This window comes from Lissotriton vulgaris, chromosome 1_1 (genome assembly GCF_964263255.1).
Source record: "Lissotriton vulgaris chromosome 1_1, aLisVul1.2, whole genome shotgun sequence".
In the NCBI taxonomy this organism is placed as follows: Eukaryota; Metazoa; Chordata; class Amphibia; order Caudata; family Salamandridae; genus Lissotriton; species Lissotriton vulgaris.
The window spans coordinates 457,238,101-457,256,028 of record NC_141685.1 but is presented as its reverse complement, the minus strand read 5'-3'; the positions used below and the strand labels follow the sequence as shown (position 1 = coordinate 457,256,028).

Genomic DNA, 17,928 nt, shown 5'->3' with positions numbered 1-17,928 from the left:
TGCCAGCGGACGTTATAAAAGTTTACTGTAATCCCGCATGTCTTCATTTTCACCAATGACCACCCGTTCAGGTAGAAGCTCCAGACGAGGGGGAAACCCGACCCTATGTACAATGGATAATTTCATTACCCGTGCTGTGTCAGTAGTAGAAAAGGAAATTATCCTGGCAGAACGCAGATTGTCAAGGGAATACCTGGCTCATAAACGTTCCTCACTAGGACCACTAGTCAATGCTACATCTCCGGTTAACACCACTCCTGTTGAACCATTATTATCTGCTCCAACTGGTCTTTTACAACCTTGTGTTTTTGATCCAAGTCATGATAATGGCGCTTTTGACATTATTTCGGACCTTGCACCCACAGGCAGCACCCAAGTAGGCACTGGTACAAACAATTGTTTGATCAACAAACCACTTGATCCACCCACATTACCTGTAATTTTGGTGCACGATTCACCTTCAGTGCCAGCTTCCATAACACCGTCGCCAAAAAATAGTCGACCAGCTGTCAAAAGGAAGAGAGTGGTTTCTCCGAGAAAAGCCTACAGACTTAAAACACTTAAAAGAATCCGCAGGAACTACGCAAATGGAGGCACCTCTTGTAAACTTGCAGAGCTAGAAAAAATAACCACGAGGCCAGAAGTAAATACTTCACAAGCGGGGGTGGACCATAACGCCACACCTGGCCAAAAGCAGATTTTGGACTGTCTTAAGAACTCACCTGCCAAAAACCGGTTGATTGATCAGATGCAAGAACTCATGTCAACCCTGCTTTCGCCAGTCCTCGAAAAATTAAAAGGGCTAACAGAACGTCTGGATAAATTTGAACAAACCTCCCTAGATAACTTTTTCGCCCTAAAATCCTTGGTAAAATTACACTCCAAGATTGGCGGAGAGTCTATAAGGGTGGAATCCAGCCCGACAGCTTCCAAACAAACACAACATGCCCGACAATCTAGGAGTGACAGTGGGACCCAGCCGAATAGACCCACTAATGATTCAAGGAAAGGTCAATCGGAACCTGTCAAGGCACACTCAAATAAAGGTGGTACTCAGTTGACTGTCCCGCCGAAACCTGCACCTCGGAAAGTAAACTTGGCTAACACAACCACCACACCTCAAGCCCCGGCTCCACCCAAGTCGGATGTCGGGCCTAAAACTACTACCTGTTCTACTAACTGTGGCTCGGACAATAATGCCAAAGTAACTGACACTGACGGAGACAAACCAGCAATGAAAAAGACCCCCAATGCACACCTCCCTCCGGGATGCCAACCATACGTAGTTGTGCTCACCGGGGTCCCTCCCCTGAAACCCAACAAAAGGGAGTCATACGATGAGCTGAAAAATAAGACACTGTTCTGGCTCAAAGAAAATAGACCCTTGCCATACTCTGTCAATTGTCAGGTTATCCAAGTCCGAAGAATTAGCTGGTTGGGAACAAGGCAGAAAGACATAGCAGGTGATTGTATTCTAGTCAATTTTAAGGACCCCTCGGTGGCTCAACTTGTGTATAGCCAGAACCAACGAGGTGGTTATCTAGGAATTGGCACTTACGACCTCAGCTACTTTTACCCCATGCAGCGGCCCCAAGATAACAGAGATCAATCTCGGTTAGGCCCGATGAATAACAAATACTCTTTTTTTGACCCTCCAACTCCAGTAGGAAGAATGTTTCCAGGTTCCATGGAAGGGGATAAAAATTGGTCATGGTGGGGTTACTGACAAGAAGGAAAAAGTGGTACATATGAAATTCCATCCTCCCTGTATAGTACCAAAGAGAACCCCTGTTTAAAACCAATTGTACATTCTGGAACAATGCTCCCCCCAGCGGATAACATGGAAACGAGTCCGGTCATAGCTCTGTCCCCTAGCCCCTCCAAAGACCATCAAGGAGAGGCTATACCGAACAGTGGCCATGTACCAGATCTAGTTAGGTCAATAGTGGCACCTAACGACTCGCAGGACTTGACATTTTCCCATGAGACCTCTGATGATTCTAATGTAGGGGCAATATCCTCTATCCTGGGTACAGGTAATAATTGCCCCAGCATCCTAGTGTCATGTCAATCTAACCGTGATTTAAAAATCTTGTCATGGAATATAGCAGGGGTATCCAGGAACCTATGCGATAGGAATTGGAGTTCATTTTTGGAAGAGTATGACATTATTCTCCTACAAGAATCATGGGCAATTAATATGGTGCATAGACTTGGATACAAAGCGTACCATTGTGGGGCCACTGCTTCTGTGAGAGGCAGACCATCAGGGGGCCTGATAATTTGGATAAAAGTATGTTTGGATGCCATTGTATCACCTTGTAATATTGATTCTAAAGATTTGCTTGGGGTAAAGATCACCACGAAGGATATTGGGGACATTTACTTGTTAAACATTTATAACAGACCCAATCCTCGAAATAAGGAATCACTGGTTGTGGAACAGTTAAACACGTTTTTGAATACCCTGGAGCAGGACCCTAATATAATTATAGGCGGGGACTTCAACTGTCAGTTTGAGCCCGTCATGGGGTTAGAAAATATCCTTGAAAATGAGGATAGGGCCAACAATATTCCCCGGCTAGATAGTGTAAAAGCAGTTAAAAGCTCGGTGGCAGCTATGCAGATATATGAGCTGACGATATCTCACAACTTAAGAGCATGTAATGGTAGATTGGACCCGGATAGGCCATCTAACTTCACTTACAACAAAGGGATTGCAAAGTCACTTATTGATTATGTATTGATTACTATTAACCTATGGTACCTGTTGTTGTCTTTTTCTGTTGTGAATAGACCAGAAAGCGATCACTTCCCCCTTGAGTTAGGGCTACTCCCGGCACTATTCCACCCATTAGATAGTGGTATGGAACCGAATAATGACGTGGGTGAGGTTGAAGTTTCTAACAATAGGAGAGCAATAAAGTGGCCGCACATCTTGGCAAAAGAGGACACACTCATAGGTATTTACAATATTTTTTCAAACACTATTTCCTCATATAATAAGTTGGTTATGGGATCCCACGAAGTGCTCATTATGCACTATCAATTAATAGAAGAGTTAATCCCCCTCTTGAGCAAACCATGTAACAACAGGGATAGTAAAATTAAACGGCAATTGGAACTGGAGACACCATGGTATAACAACCAGTGTCGCCTGGCCAAAGATAATCTCATTAAGGCCGTAAAATCTAAAGATCAAAAGAAGGTTAAAGAGTGTAGAACTGAATATAAGAACCTTCTCTTGAGAGCGAAAAAAGAGTGGGACGATTCAATTTGGGATGACCTCTTAAATGCTGCCAGGTCGCATGATCAATGCACCTTTTGGAGTCTAATATCCAAAAATAATAAAACAGGGAGCTCCAATAGAGACTTCTTCTTGGATGGAAAAATTTGGTACGACCATTTTGCAAAATTATATGATGCATCTGAGGTATCCTCTGAAGATCCTTGCTCTGGATCCAGTCCTTTTCACTTTAAGCCGGAAAAATTTACCACAGAGGAAACATTGTGTGCTATTAAGGCAGTTAAGGCAGGTAAGGCGCCGGGTCCGGATAAACTACCGGGCGATCTATTTACTCATAATATAGAAGTTTGGTGCCCTTACATAAACTTTTTGTGCAATTCTATTTTGCTAGGCACTCCGATCCCCGAATCATGGAAGGGGGCGGAAATAGTAACCATATACAAAAAGGGAGATCGCTACAACCCCGGCAATTACAGACCTATAAGTCTAATAGATATTTTACAAAAAATCTTTGCCAGACACATCTTAAATCGTCTTTTAGACTGGATTGAGGATACTAAAATCCTCTCTAAATACCAAGCAGGTTTTAGAATTAGGACAAGTACTGTAGATCAGGTACATAGGTTCATGTGCATCTGTTGGAAGTATGTCCAGATTAAAAAATGCAGCATATATGTTGCGTTCATGGATCTACGCTCAGCGTTCGATCTGGTCCCCCGCTCACTGTTATGGAATACTTTAGGGCAAATGGGTGTCCCTGAAGAATTATTGTCTAACCTCATAAAACTCCACACAGACAATTTTGCAAAAATAAGATGGGGAAGAAATGGCGAACTCACTCAAGCTATCCCAGTCAAACGGGGGGTGCGACAAGGGTGCGTGTTGGCCCCGACTCTTTTTTCTTTATTTGTAAATGATATCCCCCCATTTTTGGCACAGTGTAACCACGACTCCCCTAAATTATGTAATGAGGCTGTTACAGCGCTGCTCTTTGCAGACGACACGATTTTAATATCTCAAACTCCAAAAGGTTTACAAAATTTGGTAAATCAATTTTACAGTTATTGTGAAAAGAAGGGGTTAGAAATCAATTCAAGTAAAACCAAATACATGGCCATTAACCCTCCAAAATCCTTTAAGAAAAATCTGGCCTTAAACAATACTAAACTTGAATATGTGGAATCATTTGATTACCTGGGTATTAGGTTTGATAGCAAAATGTCTTGGACAAATCAGCTAGAAAAAAGTAGATTGATATTAAAACAGAACTCCTTCCCCATTCTGAAAATCCATGGAAGGAGTACTTCAAAAGCTATATCACCCGCGATTGAAGTGTTCAAAGCTAAAGGACAATCTGCGGCTCTATATGGAGCCGAGATTTGGGGGCCGTATGTTAAACAAACATTCCATACTGTGGAGAATATGTTCTGCAGGAGGTTGCTAAAGCTACCAACACGAACACCTTTAGCACCTGTTTTCCTAGACATAAACTTTAAACGCACAGACTATCTATGCTGGTTGAGGCCACTGATTTACTGGGTAAGAATCTGGACAACCCCGGAACTCGCAGACTATAGAGCGGGTCTGCTGGAAATTATGGAATTGGATACTTACAATTCAATTCAGTGGCTGAGACACATATCTGCATGGTTCACTAAATTGGGCCTTTCACACTTTTGGAAAAACCCAACATCCATGCAACCTAATTGTAAAGATCAGGTAAAATCCGCCTTTTGGTATTATATGAATTCTAACATACATAATCGTGTTACAGGTTCATTATCAATTGAGTTTCTGCAATTCAAGGACATCCCCATATTTGAGCAATTTATGGACGAGGTGGAACCACCCCTGGCTAAAACCATGTATCTCCAATACAGGTACGGGGTCCTCCAAATAAATGCCAATACGTGCCGGTGGGGGAATCCTAACCCTAACAGAGATGATACACTTTGTAAACTGTGTGACCTGAAGCAAAGGGAAGATGAGGCACACATCCTCTTCTTTTGTCCATTATACAATGCTCAACGTACAAAATGGATCAAACCCCTTTGTAAAAATTTGGGTACACGCTCATACAAAGAGGCAGAAAGATTACTCAGATCCTTGTCCACTAGACTGATAACCTTTGGAGTCAGTCGATTTCTTTTTAGTATCTGCTTGATAAGGAAAAAGCATGGTTTTAAAACATAGATACAAAGTTTTTAACTCTGGCTTTTAAATTATTTAAAAAAATTTTAATAAGTGTTTTTAATTAGAGGTCTGTAAACTCCCTTGTATGTAAAATGTATATGTCCCTTTTATGAATTGTAAACAAACTATTGTGAATTGTAAATAACTAGGACTTTACATGAGGATTGCACAACAACTTGCACTTTATTCTTCTAATTGATGTAACTTTGTTTAATGTATAATGTATTTTTACTTGTTGGCTTGATGGCAAATTGCCGAATAAAGCTTGAATTGAAATTGAATAACGAGTTGCCGGGGGCTGTATGATTGGTTTGAGACTTGAAATGCGGTCTCAAAACAATCGCAGTTACCACCATTTTCAAATTGGTGGTAAACCAGTCACAAACATTAAATGGTCCCCAGAGGACCCCTTCCGTTTGTGTTTGGAAGCAAAAATATTTTTTAAGAGCAGGCAATGGTCCCACAGAACACTGCCTGCACTTAAAAAAAGCAAAAAAAAAGACAACTTTAATTTTTTTTCTTTGTGATTACATCTTGTTTTTCTTTAGGGAAAATGGGCTGTATTTGAAAAAAAACAAAGTTGCTTTATTTAAAATGCAAACACAAATATGGTTGTCCGCGATCCCCAGAAGGTCACCATCCCGGTGTTATTGCTCATTCCCAATGGGTAGCAAATTGCGACCAGCCTCATGAACATTGATGGAGCAGGTTATTTGCGACCTCCATTGGGAATCGTTAATGTGTCTGAGACACATTAGTACATTCCATTTTGCGAGCCACAAAAAAATTAATACAAAACCTGCAAAATCGAATGGTCGTACATCTGGCTGCCAGTTTCCTTGAAAACCCCCTAAACCATAGGACAGTTTAGAATTCCACAGTGTTTTTAGAGTGTTCAGAGGCTGAGAGATAAAGAGCCTGTCTCACTTTAGAATCCTTCAAAATCACTAAATGCATTAATTAATCAATGAAACCGTCTCCCCAGCTGCCACCCTGCTTGTACATACTCCTTGTTACTCGCTGCTATGGGTGTAACCCTTCATGTAGATGTTTAATAGGTATATGGCTTAGCTATAATCAAGGAAGAGAGAACGCGGCCTGCAAAAAAAAAACCAACATTTAAATAAGGCTGTTGGAAGATGTTGGTCCTTATTGCTCAGTTGTGGTTCTTTTTTTGATGCACCTGGGACATGTATAGTGATAACCAGCTGCTCATCCCACCATCTCTCCTGGGAGTGAAGGCGGAAGCTTTCGGTTGCACCAGAAGTCAGCTACATTCTGAAGTCGAGTCCCTGACAATGCAGGTTATAAAACGGAGCCAATTTCAGAGGAAAAGTTACTGATCACAGATACAGGCAGAACTGCCTCCGATTGGAGTTGGGCGCTCTTATTTTTCATGACACAAATTTGATGTTTTTTCCCTTGGAATGTTTATTGAATAACATTCGCTTTCTTTCTAAGCTTAAAATAGGCAGGATGCATGCTGTGTTGTGACCTGCATTAGAGCTCGATCTTGAATTGAGGTGCCTGTCACTTACTGAGAGCAGGTATACTTCTGTGGTCAACGAGCAAGAGCTCAAGTCGGTCTGTCTTTTAAATTCACTGAGAAGTTGTGTATTTTTCCTGCTTAAACCATAAAATACAAAAATGTAAGCAAAGGGAAATAGATTCAGGACTGGAAACGTTTGAAGTTATTGTTCTGCTCAGACACAAAAAAAGTTCTAGTCCGATTGATCGAGTCAAGCAGAGAAGCCACACTAAATCAAAGTCACACACTGCAAAAGAGGCTGGTGACTGGTTGTGCAAAACCTTTCCTTTTACAATGCTTTTCTGTTGCACTTTACAAAACACAAAGACCCCAGTGCAGACTGAACAACGGTTTTTGTTGACTTACCATCCAGGAGCCAGGGCTGACTTGGTATTTTTTCCAGCTCCGACAGCATCACACGTGTGATCAAATGGTCTGGCACAGCCTGGCCTTCCTTAATGTACTGTGTCGCCAAGACACCCGCCTCTGTAACACAAAGATGGAAATTTAGCACGACAACACCATAGCACACTAAGCTACAAATCACAACGAATGATACTGTGACATATTGGATTCACCCCAAATAATAATTTTCTATTAGCAGCCACTATGTCTAATTAATGCCCGTATGAGTTTATGCTCGCATTGGCACCAACGTGCATGGCACTTCTCCTGGATGCTAATAATAATGCTCAGTTAAAACGTTTACATGGCAGTGGGTTCTAGATAGCAGTGTCACTATTAATATACAAAATACATCTCAGAGTTTTGCACGTCACAAATAATCCCCACACAGACCTGAAGGACTAGTGTGTTGTGGCAACAAATCAAGCAGACGCCTTGTAAATGATTTGAAGCAATGTTTATTTCCAGGAACAAGGGTCAGACAGCCTTAGGCCAGGCACCACAAGATGCCTGAAGCCTGTGTTGAAAGTAAACACTCCAACTAGGAACATGCAGCTCATGAGTTCTAAAAGTGAACATAACAAGGATGCTAGCCCTCGTTAATGATGAATATAGCAGAGCTCCCTTTCACAATGTAACACATCTCCTGTACACAATACACACAATGAGCAAAAGGCAAGGAGTAGTCTATGTGTTGTATCATGTGATGTCCATAGATGATACAAACTGACACAATACAACATAAAGAGAACAACTAAGCCACATATGGGACAGATAATAAACTTTGAAAGTTCAATTCTTAGTACAAAATTCATAACCACCCATCCAACATGGCGACCTTCAATGACCATTATATGGTGCTCTGATAACATGGGACATACCACCTTCATTAGAAATATATTCAAGTCACCACTGAGTTCTGGTGTTTTTGGTTGACCGGCAGTGCATAACACTTCTTCAACTACTGATCCCCTCAAAGTACACTCCTACAGGGACAGGGAATTCTTATATAAGAGCACTTCCAGTATCGTTCTGAAGCATGCAATTCATGCACAAAAAAATATATGTATAAATATTATCTTGTTTTATTGTTAATGCTTACTTGTACTTCTGATTGCATGTGAACCTAGCAACAGAGCAATGGTGCACTGAGCTGCCTGTGGAAAGCGCCGGGACACTCTTTTAGAGTAGCCGAGCGCTATACAAACGCAATTTAACATAACATAACATAACAGGAGAGGATTGAATATTCAGGTTGGGGAAAACAGGATGCACAGGGGTGAGGGGCAGAGAAGAATTCTGGACACAGATTCTACAGGTTAATAATCAGTAAACAAATGTATCTCTATGACTGGAGCAAAGTCTGATGCTTACAAATATCAAAACACACAAGATGATGGCCGGAATGTTGCACAATGGCAAAACATTCACCCCCAGTCACAGATCTGGGTTTAATCCATCGTTATTTTGCTCACCAAGCCACCCCAGTTCAGACATGGCCATATGCAAATCAGTCTTGACCCTGTGTCTCATGGGAACAGTCCAGCCCGAACTGCCAAGCCATGTCTTCCCTGAACCGGAATCAAGCATCCTAGGACCGGTTTCTGGTTATCAGCCGTCTTCAGCCAGGATAGCTTGACTCCAGTGGCCTAGTGAGCACGGGACCCACGTCTGGGCATACCCTTCCCACATAGGGTGAACAGCAAAACACACAAGATGATGGACGGAATGTTGCACAATGACAAAACTTTCATCACAAATATCAGCCTGGTCCCGTAGAAGATCGTCCCCTGGGGCTAGAGCTCCTCATCACAGTGTCGTAAGTGAGGGCCCGTAAAAATAAACACACCTCAGCTCTAAAAACAAGCATTTACAAGTGGGAAAGTGCTCAATCTACAATGCCAGTACTCCGAGTTAGCCAGCTACTAAATGCATGTTTCTACCCAGTCTTCCCTCTAAATTTAATCGCAGCTGCCATTTTGCAGTTGTGCCAGAGGTAAACAAGACTGTTTCAGCCTCTTCAACGTATGTGATATTAGCTACATTTGGTAGCTCCATGGTAACAACTCTACGTACAAAATGGTCTGTTTCCCATATTCGATACATTAAATGTACTGGACTATACAGACGCCTTAACATTGTGTTATTGGACTGATCAGCCGGAGATTTACCACACAGTCCTTTCTTATATCTGACCACGTAGATTTTGACCGCCAAATTTGAGACCGATTTTAATAGGGCTGGTGAGGTAGTTTTATTTTTGCAGCACCTTTCTGTAATGGGTTGTACTCTAGGTAATAAGACTTGTAGTTCTAAGCAGTATAGTTTAAGTTTTGAAATATTTTGGTCATACCAGTAACTATTTAATCTCTTATTTGGATAATTTGTGCTTTGTTACTTGCTTGTCATCTAGCGAAATAGATACGGATTTTATTTGTTATAATGATTGAGTAATGGCAGTAATACATAATTGTATGCACTTTTAGAATTTGACATTTATGATGATTTTAATGTTTTTGATTTTATTGTGACACCTTTTGCTTAAAAAAAATAAAATAATTAGTTCACCAATTCATTTGTAATGCATATGAACAATGCTGGTTTTCCTGCAGCTTTGTCATCTCTCGACCATGTTTTTCTCACTCTAGCGTATTCTGTTTTAAGCACTACAAAATCATGGAAGCCTGCAGAAAGTGACGATTAGCTTCCCTTTAAAAACTTCACACAACAATTGACAATGCTCCATTTACATGCAAAAGTTTTGGCTCATTTTATTGACAGTTAGTGACTGTTTTCACTCAGTAAGAACATTTTATACAACAGGTATTTAACTACTGTTACACTACCTTGCTCTGGCAGCTTCAGTTGCTCCCTCAGTGATTAACGATTCTGACACTTACAGGTTTGTAAGGGTCGACTTTGTATAATTATTTCTGCTACATTTGGAGGCACATGCATCAATATTGCTTTTTGCGATTCCTTATTTGCGAAAAATAAGGAATCACAATTAAGGAATCGCAGAATGCAATGCATCAAGAAATCGCAAAAAAAATTGTGATTTCTTAATATTCCTTAATTGCGACTCGCAAATTGCGAGTCGCAATTAAGGTATACCTCCCCATTCATTCCTATGGGCCTAGAGGCCCATAGGAATGAATGAGAAGACATTCTCAATTTGCGATTAGCAATTAGCGAATCGCAAATTGAGAATGCGATTTCAAGTGTGCCGGGGTGTCCAAAGGACACCTTGTTGCACCCCTGAAATCAATCTGTGCACATATTTTGTGCACACACATGCCCTAAGGGCATGTGTGTGCACCACATGAAACTTTGAAAAATGCACAAAAGTGCATTTTTCAAAGTTTTTGCAAATTACCATGAGGTTCAACCTCAAAATTACCATGAGGTTCAACCTCATGGTAATTTGCTCCCCCTAATTGCGAAATCGCAATTTTTTTTAAGTGTCATGCATTGCACTTAAGGAATCACAAAATGCGATTCCTTAAATGCAATCGCAATTTTAAAATTTGAAAATATTTGCGAATTCTCAAATTGCGAGGGCCTTCACCCTTCATGCATTCCAAAAGCAGATTTTGCGATTGCAAACGGCCAATTTTTTGCGAATTGCACCGTTTGCGATCGCAAAATCCTTAATGCTTTACTATGCCTTCGAGGAGGCCATTACTGGCCTAGTGCATACATTCACTACCAGGCCTTCTATCTGTAGCTAGGTTCAGGGTGCATTATTGGTGTTTGGGTTCTATTAAATGCTATCACTTATATAATTGCCATTTTACACCTACTTAGATGCAATAGTATATTTATATTGTTCTAGAGGTGGGTCTACAACTTATTACAAAGCAGAGTCATGATCTGGCACGGCACAGGCACCTGATGACGAGTAGAGAAATTGCAGAGCATGAGGCAATGGCAATTGAAAACCACACAACAAACTTTGGGGCTCCCTCATTTCCGGGTTAGTGGTGCACTTCTGGGGCAGAGTGGGTAGTGCTAGTATTTAAGGCCAATTGAACATGGAGTAGGAGCCTGACAATGCATTTGTTATTGTGGCTACCTGTTTCGTATCATCTCTCACCTGGCTATTTGTACTCTTATACTTGGTTCTGGTCTTCTGATATAGCAGATTTTAATAACAGATAACGTAAATATACTTCTCAATTTTATTTAGTACATTTTAAAAAATCCTGAATTTCCCAATAGGAGTTATATGTGGTGATATTACTATTTACGCCTATTTGATGTGCAGGCTAATCCATCAGAGTTCTTCTTGAACTAAATTGCATTGAATTAGTTTTGAGATTTACATACAAGCTTTTGGACTATTGTTTTTTAGGTCGAGCCTAGCAGCGCGCATTCGGAGCTTTGTGAGGCTTGATGCATCTACTCGGTGTGTTAGGACCACACCTACCCCTTTCCATTTGTTTCTTCCTGTGCTTTTCGAAATTCCTTTATTTTTATTGGTAGTACATTGGCGGTGGTCTCATCTTTGGGTATTTTTTTAGGTTGTGGTGACTGGCCCTGTTACAGGTCGCCTTACTTATCGTTTGTTGGCGCACTCTTTTTCTCAATAAATTGGTCTTTTGACATGAACACAGCTTTATCATGGCTACACTATATTTTCAACAATTATCTGATAATGTTGCGGCTGCCTGGGCAGCAGGAATTTAAGGAGTAACTGTGCCACGTGTTTAAGCGGGGCAGAAACACGAAGAAACAGAGCAGGGCACCCACGATGACTCGGAGCACCACTCCCACGACTATGGCAGCTGCCATCAACCCGGGGACCACCTGCAGTGATTCCACTGACCGCCTCACCACCACATCGTTCAAACATGAGTCAGCCATCACAGCCGGAGATAGGAGAGAATGAGCCATGCTCTCCTAGGCTCCCTCTGAGGGGATGTTCCCCGTATTTGACCGGGCTGCTGGCTTCAACCTCAATTTTGCTGGTGGATTCTTTCTTTAAACGATGCATAAAAGCAAAGTATCCGTGGTGCCTCTATAAGAGGCGGTTTGCTACCCAATAGCAGCCCCGGTATTTCAAAAGCATTGAAACTTTCTGAAGTGCTCTTCTAGCAACAGTTACTCTAAGCAAATCTGGGAGGGATGCAATAGGAGTAGCTGCTAGGGATTCTGGTACATTGAGTTTTTAGTAGTCTTCTGCTGAGAGAAACGCTGCCAAACATTCCACGCGTTGGCAAAAGAAGAATAAGAGACAAAGTATTTTCAATCACATAATATTGGTTCTTTTCCTGTTTTTGTTTGTTTCACGGTGTGTTCAAAAGGGTGAAGAGTTTTGCATGGACAGAGTAGCTCTCGCTACATATCCAAGCAGCGCATAGGCTCAACTATGAGTGACACTTGAAAACAGGCTGGCTGACCCGTTTACAACTGGAGAGAGGTGTCATGTTTTAACCAATGGTGAGAAGACGGGGCGGGGACACACAGCCCCGTACGCTTCAAGATTCAGGAATGTAAGTGTTCCACTGCGTGGGTGATTTGTAACTAACTTGCAGGCACACTTAGTTATTGTTTAAAAACTTGGTAACAGTACCATGCATGTAGCGTAGCCTCTAACTAGAGCTGAAGACATTATCGCTGTAGTGCCCACTTCTTTGTTGTCCCTGATGCGTTTGTTTTTAAGTAAGCCCGGAGTAGTATATTTAGGGTGGCCTTGAAATATGTATCCCTGGAGCGTCTTGTTACAGGAGGCAACGTATTTGCAAAGGAACCGCTGTGCTTTCCAGTAGGCGTGCAGGGCTGATGGTGGTGGTGCTGGTCCTTCTGAACTTCGGAGGGACATCCTTGCTCTGGATCAGAGGGCTGCACGGCTCCACGAGATGCAGAGTGTACTATTTGCACTTGAAAAGAGCTTTCGTCAGAAAGCCCTTCATGCTCTGAAGGGATGACCGGTGCTGCACTGCTCAGGACTCGTCGCCCGCAGTGGGCCCCGGCCAGTAGAACAGCCCTACTACCGTGGGGTGCGCTTCTCTTCACCCCCCCCCCCCCCCCCCTTCTGCTGGCACCTGTTGCATTCTGAGGCTCCTAGGAGACACTGGGCCCGAGCAGTGAATGGGACAGTCCACCGGAATGCTCAAATTGGACATTGATTCCACAGAGCAACTTGCTCTGGAGTCACAATAATTGCATCTTGGAGAGATGCAGACACAAGCACGCCATGCACCTTGGGGCCACCTGGACCCTCCACAGCATCAAGAGACTCCAGCGTCACCCAGGAGAGATTTACAAGTGGCCACATGTATGGACACTGACTCAGTCTGCTCTCAGGGAAGGGCATAGATCCCAAATTTTGATTTATATAGGGATTGCTGCCAAAGTCATGGTGGTTCATAGATAGCCGCCACATTATTACAAATCACTGGTGTTACTATCATCTATGCCAGTCATGACAATTTATTGATGGTATAAAATTTGTGTTGGGTTCAGCGCTCAAACTGGAAAAAATACTTGGGGAACCCATAAATTGGGGGTCATGGTGTGGCAGATAAGTGGTGGAGTAAAGAGGGGAGGAGTCATGTAAAGTGGAGTCGAACAGTCGACTTATACTTTTTTAAAATTATGTTGCAAAGACAATGGGAACAAAGACTAATGTGACAGTACACCTGTTGTGGCTTAATTGGTCACAAAGAGGCTGCATTTTGAGACAACACCCAGGGTTAAGACACCTGCTACAGAGATATTTGTGCACCCAGCAATTTTCAGAGGATTAAAATAATGGTAGGATAACTCTGGTGGTTAATGCAGTTCGGGGAGAGTTCTGCATTTTGTCCAGGTTTAATCATAAGGTGGCATAGAGGGTAATGTGCTTGCTGCAAAACGCATATTGTGACATGCAGGCAACAGATTTGTGCCCTCTGTGGATAGGGACGCACCCTATATATAAACAATCTGAAGAATGCCCTTATTGAGGGTGGTACAGATATGCCTCGGATTGAACATCGTTTGATCCCAGCCTTTCTTTATGCAGACCAGTATCAACCAACAGTATCAGTCACAAAATGGGGTGATCAGGGCAAAAAGAATGACTTTCTCACGAACCTGCAGTCTTAAGTGTACTGATCATTGCGAGTGTGATGGCAACTATCTTTTATTTGCAAACCTTGTTTAACCTCACAGGCAGTAACTTCATTTGTTGTAATAATGTGTTTTTCGTGTCAGGAGTATATTATTGTTAGTCGTTGGTTTGTAGTGTACATAGCCAGGGGTCCTATATTTACGGTCATATGGTTTTATACAGTTGTTTTATTGTATGTTGTGCATTTTCTATCATTTGAATTTCTATTTGTGCTTTTAATATGTTCTGTATATAATATTGTATTTTAGCATTGGTATTGAGCTACCTGCCCCTATGTGGGGCGCTTAAGTGCATTTTCAAATGGTTAGCACACTAGATCATGGACATGTGCATTGTTGGGATATTATTGTATTTGTTATGATCCTATGTGGGATCCTATGTGGGAAGTGTTTTGGTGTCATGTATGAAAGACTAGAGAGGTGCTCATGTTATTTTGGGGTTCTGCACCCAGCAGTGTGATGGAGGAGGCGGTGTGAGCGATGGGTCTGTACATTGTAATTATAGTTCGAACTACAGCATATAGGCAGCTTAACAGCACTATCCTAGCCAAATAGACAGTGAGGTAGTGTGTGCTCATACTCCATAAAAGGAGGGTTATCCGAGAACACCTGTAATTCATATGGCCAAATTCTCAAGGCAGAGTTGCTGTCAAATGAGTAAAATGATGCCGACTGGGCAAGAAAGGGAATTGCTGGCATAAGTAGAAACCAGGAGTATTTTCTAAAGGCATGGATATTGCCTACTGTAGAAATGCTACTAATTAACAAGGAGAGAAGTGGGAGAAAAATCAAGGTTGCAACCTGAGAAAAACTATAAAGTATTTATAAGGCCCAGATTCCAGCTGCAGCTGCTAGGCGAAAAAGGTTCAGTAGGAGCCACAAGCTCTTCCCATGCTACCAAAGTCGAACAAGCACCAGTTGGACCGCCCTAGTCAGAACATAGTGCAGAGCTCAACCAGGCAGGCACTATTGACACACGAGGATGAGAGATGAAGCATATGGTAAGTTGCTGTCCTCAGCCTGTTCTGTCTTACTTTTCTGTCCTCATCCCTCCATGCGAGATGAATATTTTTCTTACACTCTAGGGACTTTTTCTACTTTGCATATGGAGGCATTGTCCTGCACTTCTAGAATTTCCTCCCAAACAACTCCCACTTTCATTATCAGTTGTGATGCATGTGCGTGTATATATATCCATACTAATATAATAAAGAGAGCCCAAACCTTTGAGGCGGGTAATCTCAGGAACCACAGCACCAATCACAACACCCAATACAGCATTAAAGGGCAGTTGCAGCAGAAGGACATAGGCTATGCAGACGCCCATCATATACATTTAAAAGGTAAAAGAACCGTGCCAGGAAAGTAGTCCTTTGTGGGCGTGTCTGCGTTGTGCTGTGGGAGTGTGCTGGGGGGCGTGACAAACGCTGGGGGAGTGTGGTACTTTCCGCCCTTCATGCCATGTCTCCTATCGTGTGCTAATCCCACCCTGCTCCCTTTAAATACCCCCGCACCCCATAATCATTACCCACCCTTACTCCTTAAAATACCCCAACACCCTTAAACACTAACCCATCTTAACCCTATAAATATACCCTTCCCTGAACCCTAAAAATAACCCTGTACCCCAAAACCCAAACCTAGCCCTGAACCCTTAAAATACCCCTGTACCCCAAACCTACCCCTGAACCTTAAAAATACCCCTGTACCCCAAAACCCATACCTATCCCTAAACCCTAAAACTACCCTGTACCCCATAACCCAAAACTATATCTGAACCCTTAAAATACCCAAACACCCCAAAACATATACCTCAGTACCCCAAAACATATACCCCTATACCCATACTTACCTTATCCAAACATTTTTTTAAAAACATGCTTTTACCATTCATGCATTTACAACGAATTTCGTTGTACATGTATGCGTGGTAAAAGCATATAAAATGTAATGCCATGCATTATAATGGCATTGCGGAGTCATGGTACTTTCGTAATGAAAGTATGCGGAGTGATGGTATGCGGAAGGAAAGTTGCGGATTAATGGGTGTTTACCCTCTCCCGGTAAGTACATTGGTGGCACGGCGGCCCACATCTCCAGCAACATACTTTTCACCACCCATTTGAAAAATGCACAGGTCTCTCTCATTGATGGCCAGCACCGACATACACTTTTAGACACACCCCCCGCCACAAGTTCTAGAATTGCGAACTTTAGAGCTTGGGAGCTACATTCGAATCTCAGCATCAGCTCAACATCCTGTGATTCCAGGCAAATCGCTTTCTCTCCCCATGCCTACCACAAATGAATGTGTTCTTCTGTAATGTAAATTGTGCTCATGCCATGTTGTCGAGTTCGCGCTATATAATATTGCAAGGAAAAATTAAGTAGGGAAACTAGAGTTTACACACTACTGAACGTGCACTCTTAAGTGCATCAGCAGTGCACTGTGAATCGGAGCATATCACAGGCCTGTCATAGATAAGAAATGCTATCAAATTGAAATCCTACAAAACAATATACTACTGGCCGGCAGTAATTCATACCCGGACAACGTCAGGACGGGCTGCTAGTATATATATATATATATAAAATCATTTACGTTGTATTGTATTTGTCCTATGATAAATAATGTGCTGCATAGCTAAACAATTAAGATTCAAAAGACTAGACCTATTGGTTATGCCAATACTTCTAGAGGATGGTTATAAAAGAGTGAAGGAAACAAGTTGACGTTTTAATTGCAAGTGGGATGGAATCATGAAAAAACATGTTTTCCTCCCTGCACACTTACCTGCCCTTAAATGGACTTTGACTGGGGAAAAATTACAAATTGCCTAAATAAAAGAATCAAAATAACAGACCACCTCAGGAGCCTAAACTGACTCCCAGTAAAAATCCAAATAACATTCAAGATTAATAATTTCACATAAAAATGCATCAAATAGATTCAAGCCATTCTCATAAACACCTCCATCTGCAACTGAACCGCATCGCTGCTGCGGCTTTTCCCGCTGTGTGCGGCTATTTTCAAAATACCGCGTTACATGACGAGCTCAGCTCGTCATCAGCATACGAGCGCCGTAGCTGATGACAAGCTGAGCTCGTCATCAGCATCGAAGGGGTTAAACTCAGCAGAAGGGCATCTTGCGTTCAACCCAGAGCTGGTTGCAAACATGTTGCCCAACAATTCTTGATGCAGCCCTTCATTTCTGGGACAACCTGCTCAGAGAAACCAGCTACTGCCGATTAATAATGCAGTTTAGACGTACTTGCTCTACCCGTACTAATCTATCTACCATGTATGATGACTGTATCTGCAGTTTAATATGTCAAGGTAAGCCTTCTGGAATCTGTGACTCTAACCCAGCCACTGACTAGGACTTGACAATTGTAACAAGAATCAGACCCCTCCAAACGAACGTTTTGCCAAAAGAGA

General features: G+C 42.1%; 1 protein-coding gene across 2 annotated transcripts in view; it reads right to left on the bottom strand.

Moving 5' to 3' along the window:
- The window catches only part of AK4 (adenylate kinase 4), a 276,327-nt gene that overhangs the window by 183,799 nt on the left and 74,600 nt on the right, over positions 1–17,928 (bottom strand). For both annotated transcript variants that reach the window (XM_086953660.1, XM_086953668.1), the window contains exon 3: positions 7,335–7,454. In XM_086953660.1, the coding sequence (XP_086809786.1) occupies positions 7,335–7,454 (120 nt within the window). The remainder of the gene's footprint in view (positions 1–7,334; positions 7,455–17,928) is intronic.